Source organism: Aythya marila (assembly GCF_965140915.1).
Source record: "Aythya marila genome assembly, chromosome: Z".
In the NCBI taxonomy this organism is placed as follows: Eukaryota; Metazoa; Chordata; class Aves; order Anseriformes; family Anatidae; genus Aythya; species Aythya marila.
The window spans coordinates 49,962,649-49,987,752 of record NC_139080.1 but is presented as its reverse complement, the minus strand read 5'-3'; the positions used below and the strand labels follow the sequence as shown (position 1 = coordinate 49,987,752).

Here is a 25,104-nt window from a genome sequence, read left to right as displayed (position 1 = left end):
TTTTGCGTTTGTATGATTCCATAATCTTTATGGTTAGCTTATAGAAGTTTTCTAAATATTTCATCATATGAAATAGTATATACTATAGTACTATATATAGTATATATAGTATATACTATATATTATATATACACACTATATATATGTGTGTATATATATAGTATATATATATACAATAGTACAGTATAAATATAGTATATATGTATTTATATAATATAGTAAATAATATATATTATATATATACTATACTATCGAAATGCTATACTACACTATATACATTCTGTGACAGACTTGGTATAAAACAGAAATCATAGAATATCCTGAGTTGGAAGGATCATCGAGTCCAACTCCTGGTAGCACACGGGTGCACAACATTCCATTATGAGTTATGTGCACCTATTCCAGTGCACAACAACCCTCTTGGTGAAGAACCTCTTCCTGATATCCAGCCTGAACCTTCCCTATCACAGCTTGACACCATTCCCTTGGGTCCTATCACTTATCACTGGTCACACTTATTTGGTACAGAAATGTATAACATAAAGAGACACAGTGCATGTAGATTACGAATTCCTTCTTAAGCTAATCACTAGGTTAGACATGCTTTTGTGATTTGTAGGAAAATTGGTAGAGTTTATTACTGAGGAACCAATGAATATTTGTGTCTTTCACCATCTAAAAAAAAAGAAATAGTCTGAATTCTATGGTTTGAATTAGAAATTACCTTTAGGAAGGTAATACGACTTTTTCTGTTGTTTGTTTGTTTGTTTTGTTTTTTGTAACATAGATTTTCTAATGTTTGTTTCAAATGTGTAAAACAGTAACATTTTCAGCCATAAAGACATAAGAGGTAGTATAAAATGGGTTTTAAATTACCACTCTGCAGCTGGAAGATTTTTTTCTTTTTACTAAACAGCAGCAGTTCCTGATTCAGAAACCCAACAATAAAGTGTATTGTTAAGAATATTTTATAATACCAGGAGAATGGGGAGTCACTGTTTAGTGCAATATCTCCAGTCCCCATGAAGCACATAACTCAGTAGACATGGATTATGTTTATTTTTAGTGTAAAACTAATTCTCGGTAATGTTGTAGGAATGCATTCATGTTAATTAATGCTATATTTTCATCCCATCTAGTCAGAAAACACAGCAATGCCCGTGGAAAAGTATAATGGCAATATAATTAGGATTTCTTCTAAGAAAAACATTGTAACAGACATCCTGCCACGTTTATGTTACTTTAATTGAATGTTTAGCTCAAGGGTGGTTCATAATTTATCATAAACTTTAATGTTAATAAAATCAGCTGGAAGGAAGCTTTGCTTAATCTTGATTACACCATAAGGAGTAAAATCTTAATTTGAACATCCTTTTTTAAGTCATTTAATTTTTTTTACTGACAAAGCAAGAAAGGAAAAAAGTAGGTTGACAAGGAGAGCATGCTGTTCAGTTCCTCAGCTGAGTAATGATTTGATGCAGTGCTAGTGCAGCAAAATTAAATCAGAGGTTAAATCTGGCCAATCGTGCAGACTAGCAGTGTGAAGTCTGGTGAACAGCCTTTGTGTCAAGGGAGTGGAGAAGTATAACAGAAAATCTTGCCATCTTGATTTTGTCTGTTGTTTTGGGGGGAGAATTCTGGTTATTTAGGTGATTCTAATTTCTTTATCTTAGTCTTTAATTCTCCATTGGAAACTTCTAGGAAGCAACTTTCAATACTCGATCAGCCAGTGGAATTAGGTTTCAGTCATTCCTAAAATTTGTAGAAGCTGCTATACATGCTATGTTTAAGTTAATATTAAGAAGAGAATATTTAATCAGCAGAGATGGAATGAAGAGTTTTGGGCCATGTGATACAGGTCTGCTGATGTTTGTGTTTTCTTGTTTAACATGAGAGGTAAGAATGGGACTCTGAAATATATTTAATTATTTTTGGAATGTACTCATCAGGTTAAAAATAAAGAAAAACTCTTTTTTCACTACTCTGTGTTTATTATTTTGTTGTCCAAAGGTACTGAAAATTCAACTTCTCAGTATGTAAAATGTGTTCTGACATATGTGAGAGAATTCAAAATCTAATTTTTTACTAAATATATTTCTCTGAGAAGGGTTATTAATATCGCATCCTGTAGGCTTGATCTTTGGAGTGCACTCATGCTAAGATTTTGCAATGTGCCATTGTTGAGCTACCAAATTGCTTTTGCCCTGGAACAGCAAGGATCCTCACTGCTCTTGTCCTATATAATGGCATCTTTGATGCTCTTGTTATCTGTATGTTTAATCCCTTTAGCTTCATGATAAGTTCTGTGCTTCAGTGATTTTAAGATGTGCTGGCTTCCTTAAGTAATTGATCACACACAGACTTTTTCCTTTACAAAGTTTTATGTCTGCTGATTTTCAGTTTCTCCACGCTAGTAAAAGAGACATGTCTGATTTCCCTTACCTTGTAAATTATTTCTGTGTTATTGCAGCTGCATGACTGCATGTTCCCTCTGTAAAGTTATTCTTACCATTGTTAGAAAAAGCTGGCTGGGAGGCAGGTTTCCATTCCAGTCACCTTTGGAGCACAGCTCCCAGTGCCAAACTCAACTTAACTTGCAATGCAAGACCTCTGCATAATGCAAAGACAAAGCCCTACTGCTGGTTGAGGAAACAAAGAGAGGAGCCTTGACTCCAGAAAAGTGCTCTTTTGATCTTCTTTTTCATGCTTATGTGCTCTCTGAACACTGTTCATGCCTGCATTCCCAAGGGGGAGCCTAGAAGTGTAAATGGTCTGGACACACCAGGTAAGCCTTGTGGTGTGACCAAAGGCCAGCTCATCTCAGGTGGTGGCTGAGGGATGCCAAGGTTCATAAAGAGGACTGGAAGATTTGGTGTTCAGAGTGGGGCATTGCTGAGTGACTTGCTGTAGAAATACTATTCCTGTGCAACGTGATGTAGGTGATCCTGTTTGGAAGGGGGGTTGGACTAGATGATCTCCAGAGGTCTCTTCCAAGCTCTACCATTCTGTGATTCTGACATTCTCTAATTTATGTCTGTTTTAATCACACAAGAAAGGTCAAGGTGACTAGTTAGCAATAGTTCATTCTGTGGGCAGCCATTTGTCATAGCTCTCATTCAGACCACTTCCCTATAAATGGGTATACACAGATCAAGTCACAGACAGGTACTTAAACACACTTCAGTGCTCATGTCATCTGTCATTTGTCTGTCAAGCCTAGGTACACTGAAATCACATGAAATGGAATGATGGTTGTGGTCTCATATCCAGAGAAATGTGTGAAGAAGGAGTTGTAGCTTCTGCCAGCTTTACAAATGTTGGTGGTGTTTTGTTTTGTTTTGTTTTGGGGGGGAGAGAGGGGGGGTTCCTTTTTGTTGTTGCTATTTGATTGTTTTGTGTTTGGGTGCTGTCTTTCAGGACTCCTCTGCTCCAACACATCCATAACTGAACATGTACTCCACCCAACACCCTTTTCATGACACCACATTTCAAAGGCAGTTTGAATAAACATGAAGGTTTCAAATAAAATCAAATAAATGTAAAATGCTTCGAGTTTTAAGCAGAAAGTCAGTGCTCTGCTGCAGTTGCTGATTTTATGATTGTCTTTTTTGTATTAGCAGTATCTTCCTCCTTGTAAATCTTGAATATATAATGGCCCTGACTTACTTCTATTTTCAGTTTGACAATTTCTGTTGGTCTTTATCCATTTCGATACCTTAGGTTTTGTCAATATGTTGCATTTATTACCCCAAAACAGAAAGGCAAACATCATGTACTGTGCTTGAAGCAAGGAAATGAATTAACTCTCAAAGATGTCCAAAAAGCTTCCAAGCAGCTTTTTAAGTCCTTTCCAGTTATCTTGCCCTCAAAATGTATTTTGCTTTTATACAAGTTAGTTTTAAAAACATGTATTACCTCAATGGCCCATTCTTGTCTTTGTCCTTAAACCTGCAGTGCACGAAAGGTTGCAGTGAATTTTTATCTGATGCTGTCTAGCTGAATGTAATTTAACACAGATGCTGCAGATTGAATTCTTAAACTCTGTCTTTAAAGAAATTACCAAGTGTCACTCCTATGACAAGCTTTTAAGGTTTTCAGTTATGCATATCTCTTTATAATGCTTGACCTGTCTTTTTGTGTGAAAAATCTATCCAGATGGATATAATGGATTTGGAAATAGTAATACTTGAAGTAATTCTGTGTGAAATATTGCTAATTGTGAATAAAAAAGACACTTGAGGCCAACTGTTTTTCCAGCAGTATTTTTATTGTAGGTGCAGAGACATTAATATAAACAAGTGGATAATAATTTCAGACAGTCGATTCATTTGGTTGACAAAGTTTTTAAACACAAAATTCATGGTGTTACTTAATAGAAGTTATGGTTGCTGTACTCCATACATCATTTAAACATTATCTGATAATGCTGAAGTATAAATTTGTACTTAATTGGTTATGCAAACATTTATTGAATTTTATTTTAATAATTCAAAGATTCTTTAGGGGGTAAAAACAGCAGTTTTCTGAAGTGCATTTGCAGTAGAGTGATAGTTTCTTTAAAAAAAAAAAAAAAAAAAAAAAAGGTTGTAATTGCTGAACAGTAGAGATGAAAACAAGCTGTGTGCCTGTACCTCAAGAGAAATCAAATTTTAGATGCATCATTATGGATTGTGTTGAAATATGGAAAGATACAGGGTTTTTTATTTATTTATTTATTTATTTTAATTTCCAGCCAATCTCATTTTTTTCCTGAGAACCTGAATGACTTTTAAAACAATTTTTCCCATTTCAGTGCTTGAGTTATTTTTTGTTACTAATCTGATTTGCTATTATGAGTTATGAATATTTGCAGATATGGAAACACTTTATTCTTTTCAGATCTCTCTGTATCTAAGGAGAAAATATCTCTAGAATTAATCAGACAAGCAACAGCAAAGGCAAATGAAACATTCTGTTATATTTCTTCTTTTGTATATCTGAACAAGCTCTGTGTTGAAAAATCCACCAACCACCCTTATATCTGGCTCCAGTCCATGGGCTCTTGCATATTCTCATCTCCTGGCATCTTAGACACGGCCTGGCATTGCTCTGGCTAGGGCATCCTAGGCCCCTTCAGAGTTGATCTTTGGTCTAGCAACCCTTCAGTATTGGAAATGTTGGCTTTTTCATTAACATACCGCTTATTTCTCACAATCCCTTACAGCTAAATCCCCTATGTTCAACTATGTAAACGTTCCTGGTATGTTTTAACATCCAGTGGAAGGAGGTAGGTGTAAGCAAGCCTTATGATGCCTCACTGGTATTAGGAGCATTTCCTTAGTAGTTACTTGTTGACATAGAAAGCACAGTGTCAGACAAAGCAAGCCCTACATGCATTTCCCTGCCTTTGTTCTCTTTACCATTCAGGAACATTTCAGTAGCAGAGAACATGTCCCATAGTGTACAGCATTCCCTTATTCAGGGCAAAGTCTGCTTTCTGAATGAGAAATTCCTTCCTTTCCTTCCTGCATATCTGAATATTCTTTTCATTCTTTCTTGGTCCCATAAGTGAACTCTTCCTCACTACTCCTCAAAACAGGTCTATTGCGCACATTGCCCATCCTTATCCTATGCAGAATTTCTTTTAAGATGCTTTTTTTTTTTTTTTTGTCTTTATGTTCTGTATTTTTAAAATGTCTCTTTCTTACTAATTTCCATCCTCTCCTCCAGTTGCTTTTCAGAAAACCTCAGGAAACCGATTCTGAAAATTCTGCCACGTTACTGTTTTGATTATGTTTCTTAATATCAGAACACATCTTAATATAGAATTGCAGAGTCACAGAATAATTTAAGTTGAATGAGACCGTGGAGATCATCTGGCCCAGTCCCTTGCTCTTAAAAGAAGATAGGGTTCAGGGCTGAGAATCAAAGTTGCAGCAGGTTGCACTGGATTAAAAGTACTGGCAAACAAGTTCCAAAAGCTTATGTCTTTGCAGAAGATTAGTGCTTGAGGGTGACAGTGTGATGTGTTGGAATGCATGAAAAGCCATGAAAAGGACAAAAAGCCATATAAAGGCAGTTAATATTAATTAGCAGTCAATAAATAAAAATGAATAGTTGTCATTCAGGCTTAAAAAGAGATTTTTTTTGGTATGTGACATATAAAGACATCTTCTAGTTACAGATTTTTATTATTATTATTATTATTGTTGGCATTCATGGAAAATAAAGTACTCTTTCCAAATTAATATGGACTTCAAGGTGCATAGATCTGTTCATTTTTGAACAGATGACACCAAGCTAAGTGGTGCAGTTGATACAATAGAAGGAAGGGATGCCATCAAAAGGGACCTGGAAAAGCTTGAGAATTGGGCCCATGTGAACCTAACGAGGCTCAACAAATCCAACTGCAAGGTGCTGCTCCTTGGCCAGGGCAACCCCAGGCTGGTAGAAGAACTCACTGAGAGCAGCCCTGCAGAGAAGGACCTGGGGGTTCTAGTTGACAAAAAGCTTGCCATGAGCCAGCCGTGTGCACTTGCAGCCCAGGCGGCCAACTGCATCCTGGGCTGCATAAAGAGAGCCCAGGCACTGGTGAAGCACTGGAACAGGTTGCCCAGAGATGTGGATGCCTCATCCCTGGAAGTTTTCAAGACCAGGTTAGATGAGGCCCTGAGCCACATGATCTAGTGGGTGGCATCCCTGCCTATGGTGGGGGGGGAGGAACTAGATGATCTTTGAAGTCTCTTCCAAACTGAGCTGTTCTATGATTCTATGATTTTTACTCTGTCTTTTGAATCAAGATAAATCAGGTAAACCTGAAGATAAACAGCAACTAAAAAGCTTGAAAAAAATGGCTTTTGCTTTATTTTTAGCCTCAAATTTTAGCCTCAAACAGTAATACTTATTAATGACTACTAAAACCCAATTGAGATGAGCATTTAACAATTGATTACACTGCTGTATAATACCTCAGAGCATTTCCCTTTTATATGCAATAATAAATATATTGTGAATATTAAATGTGAATAATTGATTTTATTTAAAACTCTTTATTTAGCCAGAAATCTGGCTAACTGGTGAGACAGAGAAGCATTTCTAACATAAAACAATTTACCTTAGCAGTTAGATCTCAGGGTTTATAGTCCTGAAACTGATTTTTATGTTTTTTGTTTGTTTGTTTGTTGGTTGGTTTTTCAAAAGAATGAGAAATGATAGTGATTTTTCCTCAATAATTTCTTCAGCATTTAAACTGCTGAATTAGTTAGTTCAAAAGAAATGAGTCTTAGGACTGAATCAATTAAGGACAAACTTTTTAATTTTTGCAGAACAACCTAAAATGTATAGTTTCTTTAGTGGACAACAGTCTAAAGTACGAACATGAAGATTCTTCAGTTAGATTTATTCTCCCTCAGAATTCATAAGCACTGGGCACCATGTTTCAGAAGGCACAGAATATTGCCAAATACTCTGTAATAAAACAGAATCCAAAAATTAAAGAGCTTAAAAAATCTAACTTGTCATGAAAATAATGGAATTGTTCATATACTTTGTGTAACTAAACAGAAAATTTTCAGGAAGAAGTATTCTTTCTGGGGTAATCCTAAAAAATGGGATATGCTGTTAGTCCCATGCAATATTATCCATGTATTACAAAAATACCAAGTTTCCAGTTTGGGTATAATTTGTGACGTGAAATCAACTTTTGTGCTAATAATGCACTTACAAGAATAATTACAATGTTCAGATCTCTGATCAGATCCACAGATGCACAACTCCATGTTCTAGTGATGTTTATCATTAAACAAATATTTAATGAAGTTTATCATTAAACAAAATGCTCATTTCACAAAACGCATTGAAACAATTCAGAGAAGATAATCAGTCATCAAGTCACTGTTTCATCTTTTTTCTGTATTCCAAATGATGGAATTTGTTGTTTCTAAACAAATCTGTGACCTTTAAACTTTTTTTTTTTTTTTTTTTTTTTTGTGTGTGTGTGTGTGTGTGTGTGTGTGTTTCAGATGCAAAAGTCCTGGAGACTAGCAATTTAGAATATTTTAATGTTTTTGCCTGTGTATGGCCAAATCTCTCACTTACTCAGTGCTAGAAGGCACAATCAGGACAATTCACCCCAGTTTGTCTAGAAAGAAATGAGTATCACACAAGAGATTTTTATTACTTTTAATAACACGGTGACAAACAGTTTAAGATCAGGAAGGAAAAATACTTAAACACTTTAAAATACATTGATTATGTAATAGAGTTAATTGTTACTCAAATTTATTTTAATAAATAACTTCATGGACACAATAAAACATTCATTATTTTTGCTAACAGGAATGCATTCTTATGGTTAAATGTGGTTCTAACATGCTTTCAGAAATGTTCTACTTTAGGGTAAGATGTTAACAAAGTAACTTACCTTTTTTGCTCCTTGAAGTCAAGGATTAAGCTTTTTTTTTTATTTATTTTTAAATTACATAATAGAAATGCTTATAGCTTATAGATAAAAACATTTTTAAATGCTCTAAGTTTTATATAGAAACCTTTGTAAAGTTAAAAATCATAAGAATTATGAAATATTGCTTATTAATTGACTCTGTTCCTGTCTCATACTATATCTAAAAGAGAAATCACTGAAATCTAGGTCTTAGCATTTGGAAAGAAAATCAATTTTCTTTACCTTGATGACAGCAAATTATTTACAGGCTTAGCATGAGAGCATTTTACTGTACTGCTATTGATCCTAGGACAATCATCATAGCATTTACAGTCAGAAGATATAACTTGTATATATAAAGTACTGTATTTTCCAAGTCATCTGTATAGATATTATTGTAGGATGCTACAGAGCATCTCTGAGCTATAAGATAATAAAAGAACTGCTTGTTTTTAGGAAAACTCCAACCAAAAAGAATTGTTTGAGAATAAATATTAGCATTTGTTCTATCAGCAAGCTCCAACAAGGAAAAAAATAAAAAATAAAAATTAAAAAAAACCACCTTTGACACAGTCCTTCCACATCTGAAATTGTTTTAGAGGTCATTGACACTGACAAGTAGAGAACAGCTCTCAGCTCTCCTTTCTCCCAGATGTGGAAAAGTTTGCTTGGAAACCAAAGCAGCAATCTCTTAAACCTTCACACAGGGTGCTAGGTCTCAAATCTGTCCTTCTTGCAGGAATAAAGTCAGAATCCCTATTTCTGCAAGAGGTTTCCAGACAATCTATGTGAGGCATCAGGGATCAGCGAGGTGCAGAGCTCAGGGCAGGGTGGTTGTACCAGGAGCTGGGAGAGTCTTTGCAGCATGGAAGGAACCTGGGTGAGATACAGTTTGCACAGTGTGGCCCTCAGGGCTTGGGAGGGTTTCTCTCGCATGAAGGCAGGTTGCCACTTCATCTTATGCGGAGGAAAACCCAAGAACATTTTGGAAATCATTTGGAAATATTTATCTTAACCACAGATGTGTTGCCTAAGGAAGTGCATGTGTGCTGCTAAGATCTTCAAAAGGATTTAAAGTGTGTGTGTGTTTAGGGCAGTTGTCCAGATGGGATAGCAGGCAATGACGCTGTGGTAAGTAATTAGGCAATAATGAGGCAAATGGATGGCAGAACTGCAGGTGAGTTTTCCTACTGGACTGCAAACATCTGTGCTGAAGTGACATGCTTGGCTCCCAGGTCTGACCACATAGCCAGACTCAGTGCAGTTGGCAGTGTCTCATTATGTAACTCCATGAAGGCATGGATATGCCGTCCTCTCCAGAACTCTCCCAATGACTTATGTGGGAAGAACAACCACAAATCTGAAGATCACTGAATTACATTAACTATAAGCTCACAGAGGGAAAATCAGTTATACCTTCCCTGTGTTTGCTTGTCCTTTTTCTTCCAGAATATGGAGTGGAACATTTTCAGCATCATAAAAACACCTGAGCTAGCTTTTGTCTGCAAGGGTAAAGAGGGTGGTGGCACACATAACACAATCAGCACTTTTAGCTTTCTCCTTTTTACACATAAATGCAAAGATTGTCCATGAGTGGGGGTTATTGCTCATTGTCACTGTTATACTGTTACCAATTAGTTAACTCCTTGCCCCTTCCCAGTTACCCATGTTGCTCCTGCTCTGAAGTCTGGCTGGGGCCTAAGGAGAGGGTTAGTGGCACTAGGCAGGCCAAACCCAAGAGAGTTTTTTGACCCTTTGAAAGGGTCAAGGCATAGCTTCCTTGAACCTGTTGGCTTCTGAAATACAACATTTTCCACAGCTGTTTCACTTAGGTAATTCAGAGGGTCATTTTAGACATTTTGCTGTTTTCTTGCAGGTATGCTGCAGTACTTGTATGTCAGTGCTGTTGGTTGATCATAGAATATTAAAATATCCTGAGTTGAAAGGCACCTACAAGGATCATCAAGTCTAGCTCTGCATAGGACCAACCCAAAAGTCAGACCCAATGTCTGAGAGCATTGTCCAAATGCTTCTTGAACCCTGGTAGACTCAGTGCCATGACCACTACTGTGGGGAGCCTGTCCCAGTGCCCGACCACCCTCTCGGTGAAGAATCTTTTCCTAACATCCAGAAGTTTTTGTATTTAATTTTCTTTTTTAACATAGGCTTTTTCATTGGCTTTCATATGCTTGTAGGATTGATGATCTAACCTAATAACAGAAGAGTTGGTAAAATCATATAAAAGAACAGCATGACATCATATATCCTTGTATTGTCTCTCCTACTTTGAGGGAAAGCTTTCAGATCCAGAGTGGTTTTGTTTGTTTAATTGTTTGTTTTATTTTGTTTTGTTTTAATGTAAAGCTATGCCAAAAAAGAGGTGTCAAAAAAAAAAAAAAAATCTGCTACTGTTAATAGAGCAATACTGTTTCATGAGAGTTTTATCTCAGATTTCCTTGATGTTATTTGGCTTAAAGAGTGCTGAGCTTATTTCAGACTAATGGCTTGACTCATGTGAGAAAGGAGGTGTGGTTAACATCGAACTCTGTAAGCTTTGATGTTGAGCTTTATTTATTAATCTAAGATGAGAGTAAACAGAAGAGTTATAAGTAACTAATGAACAATTCTACCATTTACAAGAGTCAAAAAATCTGTTATTTTGACTTATAAATTTGTTATTTTGTTATGATCATTACATATCATATCTAGCTTACTTGTAAATAAGAAGCTAGACCCCATTCTAGTGACTGAGCAGTCCTAATGGTGAAGACATTATTAATTGAACTCATGGTGTATACTTGCAAATTTTCTTCTCACCAGCCCTTACATACCAGAGATGGAATTGATACATCAAGTTTTGTTCATCCTGGGGACAATGTCAGCAGGATGACTGTTGATTCTGGTGTCTGAGTTATTTAATGTGTCTGTTAATGATGAATGAAACAGAACAGTGTTCAGCACTTTCTTCTGCTGCTTTATTGGCACAAACTTTTTTTCTCCAGGAAGAATTAGCAGATGTGCCTGTCACTATGCAGGAAGATATAACTGTTGTAAATATGGCATTTTATAATCATTCTTATAATCATTAGATTATAATTATAAGCTAGTTCTCCCTATGTTGTATCTGGCTGCATCATATATTAAAGTGATGTGCATATTATGAAGGTATTTAACCCCTTACAATAATGTGAATAGTAAACCACGAGTCCTTTTTCTGTTTTTGTGGCAAAATATTCCATAAAGTTGTTACTCAGATGTATTATAAACTACAAGTAAATGGGTTTGTTATAAAAATAAAACTATTACAATTATTGTTTAAAGTTTTAAAGCTGCTGTTAGATGTTACATTAAGTAGAAACAAGAAACTGCTGTTGGCTAAGAACTGTGAATAGAGAAAGGATGTAAAGTACTTTCAGTGTAATATCTGTAAGAAGCTTGTCTGCTGCCAATTAATATGTAATTAATTCTTACTAAGAAACAAACTCTATCATTAGGAGAAAATGAGTGGATCTGTCAAGTCATAGATTCCCCTTTTCAGAAGAAATCTGTTTTTTATAACCTGATAAAACTCAAAGTTATATATATTACCAGTATTGAAAATCTGATCTAAAACTTTTTCTTCTGACAGGTAGAAATTCCTTTGTAATTTCCTACCCAGGTAATGGTAGGAAATGGTAATGGCTAGTTTGCTCTAGTTAATCTCTCTCTTATTTTCTGAATGTATTCAGAGACAGTGTGATCCTTATCCTTCATTTTCTGAAGTTAAAGAAGCCAAATAACATTAACTCCTTCTCATAGAACAGTTTGCAGTCCTGGCAAATCTCATTGGCATTGATTTATTCCCACACTTCTGATAAAGATGCAGGTTCAGATTTGTCTGTAATTGTCTGCTGTGTCTTTCAGAAATACACTGACCAATGAAACACAGAATCTCATTTTTCTTTTCTGTGGAGGAAACACTGATGTCTTGTACTCTGTTCAATTTTCCATTCACCTTGTGTGCTGACATATATTTACATTCTCTTTATTATATTTACGTTTTCTTTACTTGTCAGTTATTTCCAGTTTAAAAAGTCAACTTTCCTAATATGTTTAGTCACCTACCTCCTATAACCATGGATGTATGGTTTCGTGCTGGAATTTCTGAAACTACTGCTTCAAGTTTCCTGGCTCTTCTTGTTGGATATCTCTTCCTCTTGTCTGATCATGATGCCTTCTCCTTTGTGTCATAAGCTGTGCTCCACATGTTGTGCCAGTGCACTAGTTACCCAGAAGGTTCTGTTAGTTTAGAGGAAGGTCCTCTAAACTAACAGTCCCCCATTTCAACACTATTTGTTGCCACTCTGTTATCCAGTACATACGTATTTTGTACTTTCAGTCTTAATCCGTATCTTGTTTAGGCTGACGGTTTTTCTCATAACACTATGCCAAGAGACTTGCAGAAATCTGTTTCGTGTCTGGAAATTTATGATCACTCATAGGAAAGCTTAAAGTTGTATTATATTCTATTACACATTATTGAGAAAATCCTACTGTGCCTGTAGCTGTACCTCAGCCTACATCTGAATTGTCTTTTGTTTGTTTTCACTTTCTCCTTGGTTCAGATACTTATCTTGCTGCTATTCAGCCAGACAGTATCATCCCAGACTCAGATTTTGTATACATTTTTTATATGGATGAAGTGTCTCTTGAAATAATCGGAAAATATCGAATAATTCTTTATATTTTGAAAACCTAAACTCTAAAAAGCAGGGTGAAAAAAACAAACAAACAAACACTATAACAGTTCTTGATTATATTTATGATTTTTTTAAAAGCTAAGTTTAGATAAAGTGGTGGACAGTTTAGTAGTATTATGGATTTAAGAATACCTGGAGGGGATTAAGTATCATGTCCTCACGGTTATGGAGAGACTGTTTTAAGTAATGCTCAAAGAAAAATAAAACTGTTGATTTAAAAATGACCATTTGGATTCTATCTTTTAATGAATTATAGTTTTGCAATAATAAAAGTGTGTTAGTTTGGGCTTTTGTGTGTGTGTAGCAAGAACTTTCCTTTCTTATTACATCAGCGAATCACTAAGACACTAAGATTGCAAAGAGTTCAGGGTTTACAACACAAATTACATTCTGCTTACGTATTAGCTACTGTATTTCTCTCCCACAATAATAAAGCATTGCCTTTATTCTAATATTCTAATTTGGTTCTTATCTTTTTTTTTTTTTTTTTTTTTTTTTTTTTTTTCCCCTTTTGTTCCTGCTTGCAGTTCGGAGTTCCTTTGAGCATGATTAGATTGTTGGTGTTTCTTGCCAACTTCTAATTTCAGCTGGCATGAAAAGAGGCAAGCAGAAACCCTTGCCAACTCTTGTGTTAGTTGTGCTGTAAGAATTGTTCTGAAGGCAGCAAACTCTTCAAGAAAGTTACAAAGTCATGCAGTATGAAAAATTAAAATGTTGTGCATCCCTTTATTGAATTGAAAATAATTTCTCCCATTCACTACTTTCAGTAAGATTAAATTGATTCTACCATGTCAGGGGAAATGTTCCTTTGACCAAGTATGCTTTCTCTGCAGAAACCCATAGAAGTAGGGAGAGATATAACAGAATAAAGGCATATTGTGCCTTTATTGTACATGTGCCTTTATTAATGTACAGCCTCAACCTCAGCACCACCAATCTGTAGCATAGAGAAATTTGACCTTTGTGTTTAACACGTCAATGATAGAAGACTTCCATTAAATTGTCCACTCAGCTTTGGAATGCATGTAAAAGTTTTTCATCCACAACTTGTTGTACCAGTAAATTCTGTGATTGAGCTATGTCAGTATTTACATTTCTGTTTTTGAATCTTGAGAGCATCATTGTATGTGTCAGAGCTCTCATTGTGAGAAGAGACAGTGATTATTCCTATCCACTTCCCTTATGGTGCTTGTCTTGGGGATGGCCCTCTCTGGATTACCCTCTTCCACCCTAGTCATCTAATGGTATACATGCATGATCATTTGATGACCTTGGTTAGTGCCTTTCTTTTCCTATGTTACAGATTTCAGATGGGACATAAAGGTATTGACAAGGTACCTGTATGTTGTTCAAGATTCAGGTGCACTATGGACAATGGTACAGTGATGTTTCTGATTCACTCTGGACTTGTCCAAGTGATTCCACGTGTCCCGTTTGCTTGTTCTTTCAGCACAACTGAACAGTGAGGTGACATTTGCATGGAATTGTCTATTGTAAAACTTTCCAGAGTGCTAACAACTGGCTCGCAATCTATTATCATTCATGTAATTAGGATTGCCTTCTTCACAAGTGCTGTACATTTTTTTCTACAGATAATTTAATCTATTTTATTACCTAGCCATTCAAAATCATGAGAACTTTTTCAGGCAGATTTATTTTTACAATGCTGAATGATTTTAGTTTAGATTATTATATTTTACTGCCTCCCAAGTCACCTCCTTTTCCAGGTCACTTATGACTGCACTGACCAGTTCATGCCATTGCACAAATCTGTCCTCCAAGAAAGCTAACCATCTTCCCTTTTGCTTCCTAGGCAGAACCAGACTAAACAGACCTATTGTTCAGAAATTTCAGAGAAAAGCATCACATTTATCTGAATTTGAATTATAAGAAGACATTTTCTCCTACAGAAAATAATAATAAATAAAAAAATATTTTACATGGCACCAAGATTTAAAAAAGAAAAAAAAAAAAGTTGAGAAAAACAACATTTAGATAATGCCAATGCAAATTTCAAATCTGAACTTCTATAAAACACGTGTTCTAGAAAAAAAAAAAAAAAAGAGAGAGAGAGAGAGAGAGAGAGAGAATGACAAAATAGAATATTTCCATCAAAAATGAAGTTTGTTTCCACTAGATTAATTGAAATTACTCATTGTTCTGACTATTGTACCAGCAGTTTGCAATGGGAAAAAAAAAAATAAAAAATGGAGTATTCTGTTAGTATATTGTTTTAAGAAATTAATTTCTCTTTTATTTGTTCTCTGTATTAGAGTAGTGTTTGGGAATTAAGATGTGCAATGGTGAACAGCAAATAAGAAAACTTCTTATCTTCAGGAAGAATATATAGTTTCAGTATTGTTTTCAGTATAAGTTCTGGACTGTTTTCTCATTATTGAGATGTATTAAAATTGCTCAGTAACAGCAGTGAAAATGGATTAGTACAGTTTTCTATATGTGTGATAATATTGTATTACAGAGCTGATGCAAACTTTTTTCATTGCTGCTGTTAATCTGTTGTTGATTATCAAAGGCTAAGTCATTAGTATAATGGAGTACATCTTCTCACTATGATTTCAGTGGAGCATATCTAATAAACTAAGGCATCTGAAATTGGAATGTTATAAAAATGTACTATTCATGTTAATAGAATATTCCTGTTGCATGAGTGCTGCTAATGAATCTGCTGTGAAGCCGAGCTTGTAATTAGTCAAGGGTTATGGAAGAATTTGCACAATAAGACAGTGTTTAGATTTACAGTGACAGCTTGTCATCTGTTAAAAATCTTTGGGGTAAAATATATATATAAATATTTCAGTATATATATATTTAAAGTATATATATAATTCTTTAAATGAAACTTGCTGTTCAGATAATCAGATAAGTTATATTTGTAAAGGTGGTTATGGTTGTTTCAGTTTTACTCAAACAACATTTTTATGGATGAAGAAGAGAAACACAAGTGATTCTTTACTTAGGAGGATTTAGGAAAGAGGATTGTCAGGAATTGTGGAGAAGGATGTTGATGCCATTCAGTAACTAAACAGCCTTCCCTTACTTTCTTTCATTTAAAAAGTTATACATCTTCTTTCTCTTTTATAAGGGGATTGTAATGTAAAATTCTAAATGTGAAAATTATAGATTCAACTTCTTTTCCGGAAAATAACATGACCTTTTCAGTAGTTTTACAATTAATAAAATGCTAGTATTTTGGCATCCTAAGAAAACAGAAGATCTAGCTGTTGGGATTTGTGACTGAAAGGGAAATATAAAAGCACAGTCAACTTGCAGAAGACGCAATAGACAGCTTTAAATAAATGGTGCGGGGAAGGGAGTGAAGTTTACAACTGGAGAGATTCAGTTCTTCATCCTGTAATCTGCCTGTCCTGCCAATGTTAATCTCTCATCCATGAAGAAACCATATTTTGATTTCACCAGCACTGCTGATGAACCCTGCTCAGAGAGGTTTTGGAATCTCCCTGCTAGGAAGCTGTCTGAACATGATCCTTGGCAACCTGCTGTAGGTGACCATGCTTAACCAGAGGGGTCGTCCTTCCAACCACAACCATTCTGGGATTATGGGATTCAGTACTGATAATGTTGGTGCCTGTTTCCTTTGATAGCGAGGAAATCACGCAAACCATGTAGCTGGTTCGCCTCAAGAAGCAAAATACCTCTTTCTCAAGATAGGACAAATGTGGTCTGACATGTTTAGACAGGAGGTGTTCTGTGAATTAGGAGTATTTGAGTCTTCTTGTAACTATATACATCTTTTTCACTGGTGCTCTCACTCTGGAATGTCTGCTACATTTATGTTAAAGGTAAAGTTAAGATCACTGAAGATAGTCTGCAGAATTAGGAAGCTTTTTTTTCTCCATGTCGTAATCATAGCCTCAAAAATGCTGACCTGACTAGCAATGTTTCTTCAAGCAGAGTCATTTAGCGCCTGGGTGGGGAGGGGGATCCTAGAAACTTTGTATTGAAACCCTGTGTTTCTCATGTGTTTTTCTTGTACATGGTAATGGACTTTTGAACAATTGTCATGGATCTTAGCCTGTTAAGAATTATTTTACATTTGTTACCCTATGCTTATTATTACTTCTAGTAACAAGACTTCTGTTCTAGAAAAAAATGCAGTAAAATGGCATACACATTTTTAGTCTATGTTGTATCATCAGATGCCACCTTTCTTGATTTCCTTAGAGTATAAAAAACAAACTTCAATACAAATCTCAAATCTGATTATAGCTCAAGCTTACTACTCTTCCTTGAACAATTTCTACCTAATTATCACATTTTTCTTATGTATTAATTACAGACCAGTATGTTTTCAGATAAAAGGAACAGCTTCTTCTTCTTTACCTACTATTCACTGATTTTTTTTTTTTTTTTCCCTGTGGAGTTTGTAAGTATGAACTTCACAAAGGCTTGTGGGTCTATATTTATGAACTTAATGTGTTACTCCTCCATACTGCTCTCCTTTTAAGAATGAATATTCATAACATTAAACGTATAATGAGCTATGTGCACTTTTAGGGAAGAGGCTGAGTCAGAAAAAGGTTTATGATTTGTTCATACTTCAGATGTTAGCACAGAAGGGTATAAAGGCCATGTATTCTAAATCCTAGACTTGTGCTTCAGCCATAAAATGTCTTCTAAAAAGTTAAAACATTACAATTAGTAATTTGACAAAAGTATAATGGCTTTTCTTGTCACCTGAATACATTAGAAATTACTCAGGATGAATTATACTAGCATGATCTATGATTTAATCGACAGATTATCGCTAGATATATCGCTGCCAGCACACTTATTCCAATGATTAAATTTCAGTCCCTTAATTCTTTGTCCCCTTGTTGGTTCCTAACAGGAACAAACAAGTAAATAAATAAATAAATAAATAATATAGTGAAATGAAGTCCATTTGCTTAATGAATGTTAAGTATCACTATCCATTTGTGTATGGCTGTAGGAAGTGCAGGCAGCTATGTACTGCATAGATATAAATTCAAGATTTTCTTAAGAAAAAATCTTCAATGATGCTAACCTTTCAGTACAGAGAGGTACATCTTTGCTAATCAGATGTACCTGAAAACCTAGTGTTTCATGATGAACAGTATGATTCAGCCTGCACACAGGAACTCATAGACCTTTGCAGTACCTATAGACCTTTGCAGTTTGATTAAATAAAAATAATCCCAAAATATCTGCCCTTCTGTTTAGTTAGAGGACAATGTTTACTTACTGCAGACTGTGCTGAAACTGAGACTAAAATCAATCAAAACCAATAGTTCCTGTTAAATACATTAAAGTTTGTGCCTGAAAACACCTATGATCTAGCAAAATTCCTAATGATAAACAGTATCAATGTCAGTCTTTTTGTAGGTAGAAACACTTCCACTTAATGTCTTTTTTTTGTTTGTTTTTCCCTGTCTTTTATTCTAGATGCAACAATTGTTTCATGAAAACTATGAACATAATCGGAAGGGTTACATTCAAGATCTTCACAACAGCAAGATTCACACAGCCATAACTCTTCATCCAAACAAAAGACCAGCCTACCAATACAGGCTTCACAATTATATACTGAGCCGCAAAATTTCTGAACTGCGCTATCGGACCATCCAGCTCCATAGGGAACGTGCCCTCATGAGCAAGCTCAGTAACAGTGAAATAAATAAAGAAGATCAGCAACTGGGAGTGTTACCATCTTTCAATCATTTCCAGCCACATGAAAGGGATGACGTCATTGAGTGGGAATTCCTAACAGGAAAATTTCTTTACTCAATGGTGGAGAACCAGCCACCCCGGCAGAGCCTGAGCAGTGTCCTGCGGGCTGCACTGGATGATGCTGTAATGCAAGTCATGGAAATGATAAATGAGAACTCAAGATCTAGAGGAAGGCTGATTGATTTCAAGGAAATACAGTATGGCTACCGTAGGGTGGACCCTATGCATGGAGTGGAGTACATCCTGGATTTACTACTTTTGTACAAAAGGCACAAAGGAAGGAAAGTTACAGTTCCAGTGAGACGTCATGCTTACCTTCAGCAATTGTTTAGCAAACCTTTCTTCAGAGAAGCAGAAGAACTGGATGTAAGAAGCCTGCTGGAGGATACCAACACTGACACACAATCTTTTTCTTTTCTTTCAAATTCTTTAAAATTTTTTTCCTCATCGTTCCAAGGCACCAAAGACATTGGGGGACACAGTGACAAGAAAATACATATTCTTGTCCCTCTTATAGGAAGATTTGACATTTTCTCAAGATTTATGGATAACTTTGAGAAGACTTGCTTGATTCCCAGGCAGAATGTAAAGTTGGCAATAATTCTCTTCAGTTCTGAGTCAGGCCAAGACTCCAGCAAACACATAGAACTGTTGAAAGAATATAACATTAAGTATCCTACAGCAGATATGTCTCTGATTCCTATGGCAGGAAAGTTTTCCAGAGGTTTAGGTCTTGAAATGGCCTCATCTCAATTTGACAATGGCACCTTGCTTCTGTTCTGTGACGTTGATCTGATATTCACACCAGACTTCCTCCAGCGATGCAGAGAGAACACTATTCAGGGAGAACAGGTTTACTACCCTATCATCTTCAGCCAATATGATCCAAAAGTAGTACATGGAGGCAATCCTCCAGCTGACAGTAATTTTGTTTTCACAAAAAGAACTGGATTTTGGAGGGAGTATGGATTTGGAATAACCTGTATTTACAAAAGTGATCTACTTACTGCTGGTGGATTTGATACCTCAATTCAAGGCTGGGGACTTGAGGATGTAGACCTCTATACTAAAGTGATAACATCTGGCTTGAAGGCTTTTAGAAGTCAAGAAGTCGGAGTTGTTCATATTTTTCACCCAGTTCAGTGTGACCCCAATTTAGATCCGAAACAATATAAAATGTGCTTAGGGTCCAAAGCAAGTACATTTGCTTCTGCCATGCAGCTTGCGGAACTCTGGCTAGAGAAACATTTGGGTGTCAGGTACAATCGAACTCTCTCCTGACATATCAACTCATTTGGCCTTTTAAGGGGAGTTTACCTCATTATTATTATTATTGTTATTGTTATTGTTATTATTTTATTTTGCTGTTGTATTTTTAAACTCCCTCTTTGTTGTCTTCCAAAGACTGTTGACCTCAAACAAGATGAGTCTGCTGTTCACTGATGTTTCTTATACCTACTGAACTGGTTAAGTGAATTCTGTCAGTTTTCCTTTATTTGAAAGTCAGTCAAATCATGGCAATCATATGATCCCGTGGAGCACATCCATCATGAGAGACTGCATCAGAGGAGTGTTCTCTTTTGACTTTAGGATGCAGTATCATTTTTGTTGCATTTCTCAGACTTGATGTGATACAAATATTTACTGGTGAAGGTACCACAAAAGTGCTTTATGCTTCTTCTGGGGATGGAACTCTGTTAGATAAACTTGAGTTTTATAATTTATATCAGGACTTATATGTATAAACACTACTTTTCTTCACCTTTAAAATTTTTAAAGTAAATGAATAACTATGATTGTAACTTTATTTTTAAAAAAAAAAAAAAAAAGAAAGAAAAACTGAGGAGTTACTTGCGAATGCAACTGGTACTGGCTACCAAGTTCCTTAAATGTCTTATTAGAATAACAAACTCCTCATTATTATTCACTCTAAGTGTAAATGAACCTTATTTTCACAAGAAACAGAATCTAATCAAATCCTCATGTACACTTTAGGACATTTGTGAACCAATGTCCTTCATTTGCAGGCAAGAAACTATGACACAAAATGGTAATTTATGATAAAGTGCAGGCATACAGTATTATTTTTTCAAGCATATAGTATAAGTTGCCGTTTCTCTTTTTAGAATGAGTCTCTAATATATAATTTTCTTTTACATTCCCTTCTTGAAGCTGCACTTGATACAGAGTGTTAGAATTAAAAGCTGTATCTTTTTTTTTTCTTTTCTTTTTTTTTTTTTTTTAATGTTTTTCGTGAATATTGGTACTCGGAAGCAATTTGGTGTTAAAATTAAAGTAATTGTAGAATAATTATTTAAGTTTCAGAATTTACTATTGCTGGTCAAAATTCCTTGCCAATATATTTATATTAGTGGAGGTTGTAAGACTATGTTAAGATCTATCTCTCTGGACAGCCTGACGTTGTCATATTACCAATTGACAGAGTAAAGTATTTAAAATGATACCAACATAAGAAATAATGAAAACAACTTTTTGTATTTTAGATAAATGTTTATATGGGGATATATATTTATGTGTGTGTGTGAGTGTGTGTGTGTGTGTGTGCTTATGTCCCTATATATATATATATAAATAGAAAGAGAATCATTTCAAAAGGTGGTCTTTTCAGTTCAGGTAGTGATTTGTTGCAATTATTTTTCCCACATGCTTGTAACATTTCATGTTACAATTTGGTTAGAGCTCAAAGTCATGCAAGAAACCATCAGCATTCAGCCAAACTTAAGTTAACACAGTGGGTACATCCAATAACCTCAGTACCCTGGATTTCAAATTGTATTTAAGAATGAACTGGGCAAAAGAACGCAAGCAATTACTGAAGTTTTCACATGCTAAATACTTTTTCAAGAGCAACTGACCTCCTCTGTGTTTCCTTTCAAACTACAACCAGGAGATTGGAATTCACTAACATGTATTTTTGTGTGAAGATACCCTGATAAATTTCCTAAGGCACTGGGAGGTTGCATAGGTCAGTTAATATCTCTTATCTATGGGTGGCTGTTCTGGATTTGCTATGCAAGGAAAAAGGCATCCCCAAAAGGGAATAAGTAAACTCTGAGTCAAAGGGCTGGCTGTGGCCTTTTTGTATTCTTTAAACGTAGTCATCCCCATTGCCTTGGAACAGGTAGTATTTGTGCTAGATTAGAACAGATTCATGCTTTTCTGCCCTCCCCAAGGAGTGCTCCTGGCTTGTTATTCTCATGGAGGCTCTTTCCTTCCTAGCTCAGTTTTGTTAGCTCAGATATCTGGGGAAAATAAAATTTAGTATTAATTATGAAGGAATTCTTGTGAACTTCTCTTTCAGCTTGAATGAGTGCAAAGCTCTTGCTATGGTCAGCTAGATAGCCAAGAACAAGAAACATGTTTTATTTGATTAATCTCAGCTAACTGACACAACTCAGATTGCAAATATCTGAAAATGAATACCCGTTGATAAATGTTTGTGATGATTTCATAAACATGAATGAAAATAATGATTTACAAATAAGTGTAAAGAGATAATTATCTGCTGAGTACTATCCAGTGCTTATTTCATTTTTTAGTTTAGTGGACAGAAAGTATTTGTTCAGCTCAAAGTAAAATAGTAGACTAGAACAAGAAATGGAACCAATCATTCAATGGGGATCAAGATGCATACAGAGGGCTTGCAGGATCAGGTCCTAAGTGATATAAGCAAAATGCTAGTATTTACCAGTATGAATATTTATTTAGTGTCTGACTGGTTCATTTGTTTATATGATGAATTACTTTGTTAAAAACCTGATTATAAATGTTTATTATGAAATATTGCATTGTCTTTTGAAATAACTATCCTGAGATAACTTGAGAACTTGTGTTAGTTTGTTTAAGGAATAATATGCCTTCTATGGAGATCATATTAAAAAAAAAAAAGAAAAAAAAAGAAAAAAAAAAAAGCACAAAAGTGTTAGAGTAATGTTATGGATGTATAGGTTAAGATGGGAATGTCTGTGCTATTCAACTGTTTGCTTTTGTCTAGTCTGAATCATACTCTTGATTGTAAAATGAAATTTCTATGTGTATGATGTCCCTTTGTAAATGCGTAATTAATGGATTCACAAAAAAAGAGCATAATGAGCAATTTTTCCAAAAACTGCTCACTCTGGAAATAGGTTTCCTGGTTTCATTGCAATGAAGCAGCTTGCAAACTACTTGCACTCTGGCTTTAGACACTGCTGTTCTTAAAACAATCTCAGAAATACAGAGAATCAGAAATACTGACACCAGCCCCGTACTGACATGGTTTTCAGCTCACAGTACTTAATTTAACAGAGCATTTATATCTTCCAGATGAATGAAAGACATCAGGTTGGGCTTCCTAAGAATTGCTGAATATATCCTGCAGTAGAGTATACTTGCTCTCAAGCTGGGGAAAGGCAGAAAGCTCGGGGAAGGTAAGTGGTTTGGCCAAAGGAGTCTACACCTTCTGCCTAAGGCACCTTCTTGGTGCTACCAGTGCTGCTGGATGCCTTTCCCTGGAGCTACAAGTGGGCAGATGAAGCTGCTTGCTGCTGCTGGCTGCTTTTGGGAATTAAAAAATAAAAACAAAAATAGAGATAAAAATGGAAATAAAAATAAAAATAGAAATAAAAATAAAAATAAAATAATCAGGGCTTGGGAGGAGTGAATGGAGGATGTCAAACTGAGATTTTATTGGGTTGGGGTGGCATGAATCCTTGTGCAGACCCTCAGTCTCCCTATCCCCAGGTGGAAAGGGGAGTCTGCTTCCTTTCAAGTTCCCTATTTCCCCTCAAGGGACTTTGTGAAGGAGAGGAAAGACAAAATCAGCAGTCCTTCCACTCAGCTGGGGAGGGCAAAGGAGGGCTGGGGGATGACACTTCACTCTTGAAGATCTACCATATTGTGGGAAACATGGGAAAAAAGGTGCCAAAGGCTCTGTGCCAAAAAGCAGGACAGACTTGTCTTCTGCACTCACCAAAGACTATAAAGATGAGCACAAAAGTGCCTTTGGGAGAGTGTACCACTGTGTGGTCAAGAGTGCCACACTTCTCTTGCAAAAGTTATAATAAGGGTAAAATGCCTCTTAGGAGTGCACTGCAGATCCTGAGGAAATATGGAGATTTCCAAGGAGCATGAATTAACAACCACGTTCTTTAAATAGAACAAATAAGTAATTTAAAAATCTCTTGGTTTGGTAATTAGTTAACACATATTTTGCCACACAAGGGATTTTTCTCCAAACAAAACTAGCTTTAAGATAAAAACAAAGCACAGCCGCAGTCTACATCTTTTATTTCCCTGCATCCTCAAATCAACTAAAATTATTTGAGAAAACTAAGGACTAAGAACAGGTGAGTTTCTGACTGGAGGACTGTTCTGTGCTTCTGCTCTATTTTTTCAAAAAAGAACCAGATGAGGTTCAGATGATGAAAAGAATCTCTTTTGAAGAGAAGAAGAGGGAGAGGGAGAGGGAGAGGAAGAGGGAGAGGGGGAAGGGGAAGGGGAAGGGGAAGGGGAAGGGGAAGGGGAAGGGGAAGGGGAAGGGGAAGGGGAAGGGGAAGGGGAAGGGGAAGGGGAAGGGGAAGGGGAAGGGGAAGGGGAAGGAGAGGGGGAAGGAGAGGGGGAAGGAGAGGGGGAAGGAGAAGGAGAAGGAGAAAGAGAAGGGAAAAAGGAAAATTAAAAGAGGGAAAGGGAAAGGGAAAGGGAAAGGGAAAGGGAAAGGGAAAGGGAAAGGGAAAGGGAAAGGGAAAGGGAAAGGGAAAGGGAAAGGGAAAGGGAAAGGGAAAGAACAAAGAACAAGAACAAGAACAAGAACAAGAACAAGAACAAGAACAAGAACAAGAACAAAGAACAAGAAAGAAATGCCTGTAATTAATACATACAAAAATCATCCACAAAGTGAGGGTAGCAGTGAAGATTAAGGTCCAAAATTGCAGCACAAGATGTTTGACAAGAGTCTATCTATTTACAATATCTGAATACCACTGAAGGTTTTTTCTCTAAGTCTGTATGTAAGTAACATATAAAGTTAAATCAATCCTTTCTTAATTCTTTTATTTCTTAGAATAATTTTCTATACATTTTCTTCTGCCAGCATTTATACACATGATTAATAAGCTGGTTTAACATGACTTATCCTCTCCTTCCTATTTTCCTTTCCTTGGGTCTCCCCATTTGCAATATATATTGCAACAGTAGTTGAACATTTCTGAGCTTTCA

General features: G+C 35.8%; 1 protein-coding gene across 1 annotated transcript in view; it reads left to right on the top strand.

Moving 5' to 3' along the window:
* CHSY3 (chondroitin sulfate synthase 3) overlaps window positions 1-22,960 on the top strand; it is a 199,908-nt gene extending 176,948 nt beyond the window's left edge. The window contains exon 3 of the mRNA XM_082782793.1: window positions 18,604-22,960. Coding sequence (XP_082638919.1) covers window positions 18,604-20,169 — 1,566 coding nt within the window. The 3' untranslated portion in view covers window positions 20,170-22,960. The remainder of the gene's footprint in view (window positions 1-18,603) is intronic.
* The last annotated feature ends 2,144 nt before the right edge of the window (window positions 22,961-25,104 follow it).